The sequence below is a fragment of the Gymnodraco acuticeps genome, unplaced genomic scaffold (assembly GCF_902827175.1).
Source record: "Gymnodraco acuticeps unplaced genomic scaffold, fGymAcu1.1, whole genome shotgun sequence".
Taxonomy (NCBI): domain Eukaryota; kingdom Metazoa; phylum Chordata; class Actinopteri; order Perciformes; family Bathydraconidae; genus Gymnodraco; species Gymnodraco acuticeps.
In genome coordinates, this window is record NW_022990682.1 from 569,081 (window position 1) to 579,204 (window position 10,124).

Consider the following 10,124-nt stretch of genomic DNA (forward strand, 5'->3'; position numbering starts at 1 on the left):
TCTCTGTAACGCAGCTGCTCGGCATTGGCGTCAGCTGGTCACGGGGGGGATTCCCCTGGGTCTCCCCCACAGGGGGAGTCTCCAGAGGTGCTTCATTCACTGCAGAAGCCTGCTGTTTTAACCTATTGGTTTATAAACGGCAGAGCTCGAGGCATTCCTCTGTCCCAGATATGCCTTACACACGGTCATAATAAATCCACGAGCACTGTTATAACGCCTCGTGAGGACAGCATACACACACCTCTCATCCTCTGGGCGTGTACGCGCCTCATGATGAGAGACAGAGTGGAATGCAGCGTGTGGAAACTCCCTCGCAGCTTTTTTGCTTCACGGGCAGCAGCGGCGAGGGCATGGCACGTCACCATGACGACCATTACGGCACATCACAGAGAAGCCTCTCCCCCCAGCAGTTCCATGGGATGCAAGAGGTCGGAGGAAGAAGAAACATCTCATCTCCTCTAGCCGGTGCGCGCGCTGTCTGCTATGTAGCGCGCACGGCGGCATTGCGCCGTTCTCAGCGCCTGTTTGTGCACTACAGAGAGCGCTCGATCGGGCAACCTCTGTCTACACAACGGCTGTCACACTGGCTGTGTGAGGCTGTGTCACATGTCTCCTCTGGGGGGGAGCCCCCGGAGAATATCAAAGCGCACTCAACCAGAGGAATTTCCTCCTCCTCGGTGTGGCGCGGAGGAATGTCAGTGGAAGATATTTGCACGGCTGCATCTTGGTCTTCCCCCTGTTCATTTATTCAATTTTATTTGAGGGATGTCTCCCTTTCCTCTCTGACACGCCCTGTACTGAGTGTCCTGTCAGAGTGAGTGACGTCAGGGATCCAGCTGTGCGCCTCTCTCCTGCCTCGCGGCACACAGAGAGCGGCCCTTTTCCCCCTCGTAGGAGAGGGACGTTCCCCTTCCTCTGACACACTTCGTAGGGAGTGCCTGGTCAGAGTGAGTGACGTCAGGGATCCAGCTGAGAGCTCTCCTACCTGGCTGACACGGAGAGAGCGGCTGTTCCCCCTCTATGATCGCAGGACAAGGTGGGACCTTCGTCTCTACTTTCTCACAGCGGTCGGTATGTATTGTTCCCAGCCTTCACCCCGTCAGGAAAACAGGTATGTTTGCTCCAGGGACGGGGATGTGCCATTACGCATGGCACAACAGGCAGGGGGGTGTTATTAAGCAGGTATGTCTGTGCTTCTAGTGCTGGACGGACCCAGTGGGGCACAGACTACATCATGCTTCGCCCTTAACCCAATAGCGATAGCCTTAGAGGGCGAAGCCATATACGAAATAGAACTGAGGTTACCTACTGTAACCCAGCTTCTATGAGTATTGGCGCAGCCCTCTAAGCGCTGGGCCCCACTGGCTCTACGAATAGCTGAAGAAAAGTTATATTGTATGGGAGCAGATCGCCGGGCAACCTCCCTATTTATACCGGAAGGAGGCCCGAGGGTGGGGCCCACCTAGCGGGTGGGCGTGGACTACAAGTGTTTTCAGTACTGCGCGGGGGCGCAGAAGGGTAAACCCAATAGCGATAGCCTTAGAGGGCTGCGCCAATACTCATAGAAGCTGGGTTACAGTAGGTAACCTCAGTTGTTTCTTGCAAAACATCTTTAAGAGATGACATGAGCAGCCCTACCAGCATTTGCCATGGTGGCCTAAACATTTTTATTTGGTCTTAAATTGTAGTTCAACATTTATTTCCTGTTACTTCTGGACCATGACGGTTGGCCAGCCTTCAACGTTTAACTGAGTGGAATATGTTGAATATGTTTTACCAAAATGTTGGCTATATGTTAAGGAGTTTTCAGTAGGTTGTGACAGTGCACTGCATCATATTTGATTTAATTTATTTTGGTCTAATTTATTTTTATTTATCATATTAATAATATATGTTTAGTATGGTTTTGGAAGTGCGCTCCAACATATTTGTTGATCTTGTTTATTGGTAAAATATTATTTGTTTTAAAGTTCAATAAATGGTCAATGAATAATCGTCAAAATAATCGTGATATCAATTATTGACCCAAATAATCGTGATTATGATTTTTGCCATAATCGCACAACCCTAGCATAATAGGTCCAATTTAAATTACAATTTCTAAATGTTTTCACCCATGAAAAATGGTCCAAAAAGCATCTTGTAGCAGTGATTTGCAGACTGCGCATTCATATTTACATGTTGTGCAGTGTGTTTATCCGTTATTTTCATCAGATTTGAACGCATCTCAGCCAATCAGAGCGAGGAGCAGGCCTCTCTGCTTCCCTTGGCATGTCTGACCCTCGACCAACAAACAATCACATGAATCTCCCGCCCCGGACACACAAGCACGCGGTTTGATTGGCTAGAGTTTGTACTGGCATATGATTCGATTGGCTGACGCTTCCGTCGAAGCTTCAAAAATAGAACATTGCTCTACTTTTGAAGCGCTCCCACAATGCAGTTTGGCGAAGCGTGACGTCACCCCATTCAAAGTGAATGGGCAGAAGCGTTCAAGCTTCAACGCACACCGCCGTGTCTAAGCTCCGTTAGCCTAACATGTTTAGTTTACAACCTTAGTACTCAGCACTTTATGACTGGGGAGCAGAGAGATGTGCCTGAACTTGAAAACCAGCCTCCATGTATCCTCTTACAGTACTTGCCAGTTGTCTAACTCAATTATGTATGAAAGGATACAACTTAAAAATGATTAAAGGGTTGGTTCAACCAAATTACAACAAGATAGAGTCTTTTTCTCACTAGCTTCTTTTGTTATTAAGACAATTTGGGTTTTATATGCAGTGCAAAATAACATAATTAAATCAAATGGCAACATCTGGCACAGGTAGGGCCCTAACCCGAGGCCTCTTCAGGAGCATTTCTGGTTGGAAAGTCAGTTCAGTTCAAAGAAAGGATGTCCTAATCATCGACTTTAGTACTTTAATAATACCTTCTTAATACAGCTGCAAAAGACAGGCTTCAGTAGCCAGGTTAGTGAAGGTTATTCAGGTTTTGCCATGTTGTTCGGGCAAAGCAAAACACTGAAACATTATTCTTTCCTGGAAGACAAGTTGCTGTTGAGGTTTTTAAAAGGTACATTTTCAGTATCACCTCAAACTGATTTACCTTCTCTTACATTTTATTGTGTTGGAATGAGAAACAATCTGAATGGTTTAATAGGGCTTATGATGGGATGGAAAAGCCTTTTTATAATTGAGGTCAACTGGCCCTTTAATGCTGAAAGGGAGCCTGTACTTCAAGATTAACAACTTCCGAACACACACACACACACACACACACACACACACACACACACACACACACACACACACACACACACACACACACTGGCCGTTGTCACTCAGTCCTTGACCACTCACTGAAGGGGGAGTGTGCCCAAAATATCAAAGTCCTAAGGTGTGTTGTTTACTATGTTAGTCATCAAAAAGCAGCTGTTCCCCTGGTTGATGAAAGTACATAAAGTAAAGATCACAATTTAATTTTAGAGCCTTAAAGGCTTTTCATTCATATTGTCATTTCAGACAAGTGAGTACGCCTTCTTAAGCATACAAACTCTGACATTTTACGAGGCCCTAGTTAATCATTAGCCAGACCTGGAGAAAGTTGCACACAATTACACACACACACACACACACACACACACACACACACCACACACAACACACACACACACACACCACACACACACACCCACACACACACACACACAACACACACACACACACACACCAGGCATTGTGGGTCATCTTACCTGCGTTTGCTGTCCTGACAGCGCTCCGCCTCACTGATTGCGTTATCCTCATCCAGGGGGCGGAGCTTGCGTGCAGGAAGCAGAGAGGCGGTGTTTCTTATCAGCGCGCTGGAGGCGGGGCAGGACACTCTGACGAAACAAATCCTTACTCGGCTTCACCTGCAGGACATGGTAGAGACCCCAAATATACAGTGATTACATTTACTTGTAAAATGAGCTTAAGGTGTTACACGTGGTGTGTGATGTTTGTGATGCTATGTAGACCCAAATTCATGGGCCTTACCAGATCCATAGACGACCCCAGCGAGTACTTCCGGCTCACCCTCCTCTCCACTTTTACACCTGAGTGGACAAAAAGACACTTTAGGAGTTTATGGTTGGAACGTATTGATTTGGCTATCTTGCTTAGCTAAATAAGAGAAGATCATATAACTATGTCAGTCTGTTGAATAGGAAACTGGAATAAACACAAGATGTTTCAGTCAGGCAGCTAATATTCATATTTAACCTAAATATATAACTATTCCTCTAATTCAGGGGTGGAGAACCTGCGGCCCCCGGGCCGTATTCGGCCCGCGAGACAATTAGGTACGGCCCTCGAGGTAATTATGTACACACGCACAAAAATATTTTTTTTAAAGAAATCTAGACCGCAAAACAATTAAACAAGCGAGTGCCTGTTTTTCCTGGCCAAGGTCAGGGTCCTTGAATACAACACGAGCCTAACGTGTCATCACGTGGTATATGTCTCGTCTGACACAGAGCCCTAGAGAGATTATCTCTCTATGGCTTTGGTCTGACAGGTATGGAGGACGGAACATGACTTAAGTATAAATAAATAAATGTATGAAGAAATACAGGAATAAATAAATAAATAAATACAGGAATAAATAAATACAGGAATAAATAAATGACGAAATAAATACAGAAATAAATAAATGTTGAAATAAATACACAAATAAATAAATAAAAGAATAAATGCATAAATAAATGCATAAATAAATATGGAAATAAATACATCAATGTATAAATAAATAAATAAAAGTCGAAAATAAAACAGAACACACGTTATTATAGGCCTATATCTTTCATTTATTTCTACATTTACGCAACATACATTTATTTATTTATGTATTTATGTGTCCGTATGCTAATGAGGTGGGCGGTCCTAACCTCAGTCTGAAGCAGGATTGGTTACAGGAGTGTGTGATCATTTCTGGCAGAGGGCTCTACTACTAACGCCTGGATAACCGCGCTGATTCGAATGCAGGAGCTTTACTGTTTAGCCCTTATCTTTATACATCCATGGTTTATCCACAGTTGTAAGGTTTATTTATGGATATTGATTTAAGAGCCATTGGAGATCATTTACGATCATTAGCGGACCATTTAGAGACGGAGAACCAAAAGACTATGTCCAGTTTCGTGTGGAACGATGTATAGGGAGGACTTGGCTCAGCTCGACATGATGTGACTTGCCACACATCTATTGCTTCTGCCTGGCTCCAACAATTGGCGAATCCGCTTCAGACTGAGGTTTAGGACCGCCCACCTCATTAGCATACGGACACAATAAATACATAAATAAATAAATGTAGGTCGCGTAAATGTAGAAATAAATGAAAGATATATAATAATAACGTGTGTTCTGTTTATTTTCGACATTTATTTATTTATACATTGATGTATTTATTTCCATATTTATTTATGCATTTATTCTTTTATTTATTTATTTGTGTATTCATTTCAACATTTATTTATTTTCTGTATTTATTTCGTCATTTATTTATTCCTGTATTTATTTATTTATTTACGTATTTATTAGGGGCGGGACTTAACGCGTTAATTAAGATTAATTAATTACACAAAAATTAACGCGTTAAAAAATTAACGCATTTTAATCGCACTTATTTTTGCATACCGCGGAACGTTTCTCACTGGATGAGTTTTCAGGCGTACCGATTATACTGGAGCACCAACTAACGTTCATGACTTCAGACAACAACAAACCACAGTGAACAACAGTGGGAAATGTTGTTTTAAAAAACGGACGGATGGAAGCGTCGATAAGAGCACGGTTGTGTGCAAATTATGCAAAAAGGAATTCGCATATCACCGCAGCACATCAAGCCTCAAGTATCACCTCAATGCAAAACATATAGCAGCTAGCGTGGAAGCTAGCGTGGACGTTAGCCTCTTTTATCGCGTTCACACCAAAAAAGAGCCGGTACTAAAATTAGTTCATGAGAACCTTTTTACCCCCACGAAAGTCCCTGCTAGAGAGCAGAGAGCTGCTAGAGAGCCAGGGACTTTCGTACGGCTCTCTTGTGAGAAAAGAGCTATATTCTGATTGGCTGGGCGGATTGCAAACCACGCCGCGTAAAACTCCCAAAAGTTTTGTGAAGCCGCCATTTTATTATCCTCGCATTAGCATTATTAGCATTAGCCCAGCGCAGAAACACAGAGAGACTAACTTATGGCAACACAAAATAAAACATGGGAGCGGTGGAGATGAGGAGGTGTCGGCGTTCTGGCGATTTACTCGGAAGGCTTCCAGTAGAAGCTGCTGGGACTCCCAGCAGCTTCTACTGAAGCTTCCCCAACTCCGGGGACTTCCGGCCGGGGACTTTGGGCGGCAGTATACGCCGTGAAAGTGGTTTGCGGCCTGCCAGTAAACCCAAAGCAGAAGAAGAAGAAGTGACGTCAGCCGGCTTCATTTGCCTAATCCACCCCCAGGTTGTGGGAAAAGTACTGCGGTGTGAATGCGCCTAATGGTATACTAAAATCCATGTGAAAAAAAATTGCTTCTCACTGTTCTTAGGTCAAATATGTATATGCGATTAAAAATGCGATTAATTTCGATTAATTAATTACAAAGCCTCTAATTAATTAGATTAATTTTTTTAATCGAGTCCCGGCCCTAGTATTTATTTATTTATTCCTGTATTTATGTACGTAATTTATTTATTCCTGTATTTCTTCATACATTTATTTATTTATACTTAAGTCATGTTCCGTCCTCCATAGACAGGGGTGTAGTGCTGACGGGCAGCACCAGAACGCCGCTCCGGCACTTCCAAAAATTGCAGTACCCATAAGGAGCCGTACACATGCCGCAGTTTTTGTATGGCTGTGTCTTAGTTGTAAGCCCAGTGGCGATCTGTTCATCTGTCATACTGATCATACAGACAGTCAATAACTTTGTTGTTATTAGCATCTGGTTGGCTAGCTATGCTAACGAATATAAGAAGCTTTTTCTCCAACCAGTGAGGTAAAGGCACATCTGTATATGATCATTATAGTTATACAAAAACAAGAGAATAAAGTAAACAGGTATAAAATACTATATGACAGTAAAAAAAAGTTGTTATTAATAAACAAGAATACAGTTTGAAAGGGGAGTGATTTGTAAAATATCCATAAAGAAAAATAAATCTGTTTACAGTTCTGTTTCATCTGGGTGTTGAGAGATGTATCCATAGATCTCCTAATTTTGCTCTCAAAGTGCACCAGATTGATGCTTTCAACTTCAACATTTAAAAAATAATCTTCCCGGGGGAGCATGCCCCCCTAGAGGAGGTTAGGTCCCCCCCCCCACTTAAATCATGTTCACATAGATAGGAAACTAAATACATTTGCACACATCTTGTGTCCACATCTTTCTGTTTTGGTGGTCATGCCACAACCGTGCACGTGCATGCATACGTGAGTCATGGTGAAATATCTGGATTAAGGGGTTGCTTTTTCTTTGCACAGAATGAAAGAAAGGCGAAATGAATGGGCTGTGATTTTAGTATTTTTAAGTATTTTTGTTGGAAAAATTAAAATGGCCCTTGAGAGGAAAAAGGTTCCCCACCCCTGCTCTAATTGGTGTGCATGGATAGTAATATACCAAAGACATTGTGACATCATCTTTCAGACTGTCTATGTTCATGTTAACCTTCTTTAAATGACACTAAGCAAGAACCTGCCAGTCAACACAAATAAACATATACAGTACATGTTAGTATAAGGTTTTGACTTGATGCACAAAGTCTCAACGCTAAGCATGAATACGTTTAACAGCTACTTTCGCTCAGCAAGTTAGAAAGATTGATTAAAAGATAATGTTTTATTTGTAGGCTTGTTTCATCACATCAGGAACACATTTTCAATTTCCTTAAACTAAAGATAAGCTTTTAACAGATTATCTTATAAAGTTATATATTAAATCTGTCAGTCTGCATTTAATCAGCTAAATTGTACGAGGCGTGTAATTATGTGTCGCTGTATGCACTAGCCCTGGAGGACATAGATCAATATAGAACACAAATAATAAAGCTGTTTGCACATTAGCAATATAGCTGGGTATTGAGCTTTATTACTCTTGAAGCTAATGATCTAAATGTGTCCCTATTACATAAAGTATTTAAAAGTACGGACAGCTGGTGTCAAATCTCTGGTTAGATTCATGCTTCTATTAATTCATTTTCTAATTGTTGTTCACCATCTTAGCTACAGCTGAAACTGATGGGGAATGCCATTAATGTTGCAGTTGTTTGTTGACCAAAAGAAGCACTTGTGCATTTCAAAGAAAGGCATTAAGAGAACTATTGATTTGGTATAACTACCAATATTCAGGTACTGTACTGGCACTAATGTCAAATGATATCCAGGCAATATAATAACAATTATTAGTAAAGTTTTCGTTTTTTATACTCTGTTGGTCTAGTTTAGCTGCAAAACAAACATGTTTCCACTGAATAAAGATTAAGATCAGAACATTTTGGTTACAATTTTAATATTTATGTGTGCTGTGTTTGCTGTGAGTGTCACCAGGTTGTGGGTCAAGTGTCTGTCGGTGTATTGAAAGGTGGTTGAGGATGGTTTCTCTGTGTGCTGGCTCCTCTATACCGGCATCCTTCAGCTCTACATCTGTCACACTCAGCAAACCCTGGAGAGAAGTGAGACAACAAAACTAGGAGGTAAGCACAGCACACAATAGAGAAGAGATATCACACAGTTGCATGTTGCTTATATTCACATACCTCCAGACCATAATATTCCCTCTCAAGTGACTTGGTGTACTGTGGCAGGCCGATCTGTTTCAGCCACCAGGCGATGGAGCGATTATTCATGTCTGAACAACAGAAGCAAAGGAGATACTAAATACATACCAACACACACACACACACCCATCTTCTGCAGGAGTTCATAAGAAAAGTGCTAATGAAAGAGTGAAAGGGCACTTACTTTAAGAAACCCCAAACTAAACCCAAGCAGAGTTGTTTTGCCTTGCAGCAGCTACAGTATGTCACACCTACCTGTTTGCAGGGTCCACCGAGGCACTCTGGGAAATTCACTCTTCCTCGTAATATTTTTATCTCATAATGCTCCTACTTTTCCTCTGTTTTCCTTCCTTCTCTGCAACGGCTTTCATCTGAGATGTAACCTCTGTCATTAAGCTTGTCTCTCACTTCTGTTTGTGGTATTATTGGAAGCCCGCTCCCCCTCAAACCTGCAGGGTCTCTCAGAAAGCCAATCAGATCGTACGGTGGGCACACAGTAACCCACAGCCAACAGCAAATCACAGTGCAGGGATTAGCATAAACTTTCAAAAGGTGGAGAGAGCAGGTTCAGGCATGTCATGAGAGAGGGAAAGAGTTTAGAAAAACAAGAAGGGGAGATTTGAAATGTGAGACTGATAGGCCGCTGTCAACATGTCAGGTCAGAGATAGGCATGCATCTGATGTCTGGCAACCTGTCTGCCAGGTAGTTTGTCAGGAGATACGGTATCTGCTGGAAAAAAGGTGATTTGTGCAAGGCTGACACCTAGTGTTGAAGTAAAACATGACACAGGTAGTTTTCTAAAGGGGCACTCCAACAATTTCACACATGAAGATATTCTATTCATAACCAGATAAGATAAGATACACCTTCCCACAGTTCCCACATGGATTAGTAAGAATACAACATTAAAAATGAAGTGGCAGTAAAGAATAAAATAAAAAATGTTTTCATATACAATTTGGATGAATATGTTAAAAATATATATGTAAGTGTAAAAGTGTATGTCCAATATGTACATATAAAGCAGGTTTTTAAGAGTTTTCTAAGCGTTACTGCTCCGTTGCTTTATTTATTCTGTGACTGATGACAAACTGGGGTCAATGAATTGAACAATGTGGGTTATCACAGGGCAGGGAGTGTCTCACAAAAAATAATATCGAGCATCATGGGTAATGAAGGATCGAGCATGTTTGGAGCTTGATGTGTTTCTTTGGACTCAAAATGATACTTGCAGTATGAGTAAAAGTACTTCCACTAAAGCTAGATCATTTAAAAATACGTATTATTGAACTACTGCATAATATTTTATAATCGATCATATGGA

General features: G+C 41.8%; 2 protein-coding genes across 2 annotated transcripts in view; one reads left to right on the forward strand and one right to left on the reverse strand.

Annotated features, from left to right (window-relative positions):
* Positions 1-9,219, reverse strand: part of sh2d3a (SH2 domain containing 3A) — a 29,600-nt gene extending 20,381 nt beyond the window's left edge. The window contains 6 exon segments of the mRNA XM_034230171.1: positions 3,752-3,816; positions 3,818-3,910; positions 4,035-4,093; positions 8,567-8,684; positions 8,779-8,870; positions 9,055-9,219. Of these exon segments, the coding sequence (XP_034086062.1) occupies positions 3,752-3,816; positions 3,818-3,910; positions 4,035-4,093; positions 8,567-8,684; positions 8,779-8,868 (425 nt within the window). The 5' untranslated portion in view covers positions 8,869-8,870; positions 9,055-9,219.
* Positions 8,580-10,124, forward strand: part of LOC117555318 (proto-oncogene vav-like) — a 25,496-nt gene continuing 23,951 nt past the window's right edge. Inside the window, 1 exon segment of the mRNA XM_034230172.1 lies at positions 8,580-8,715. The gene's annotated coding sequence lies outside the window, so the exon portion shown is untranslated.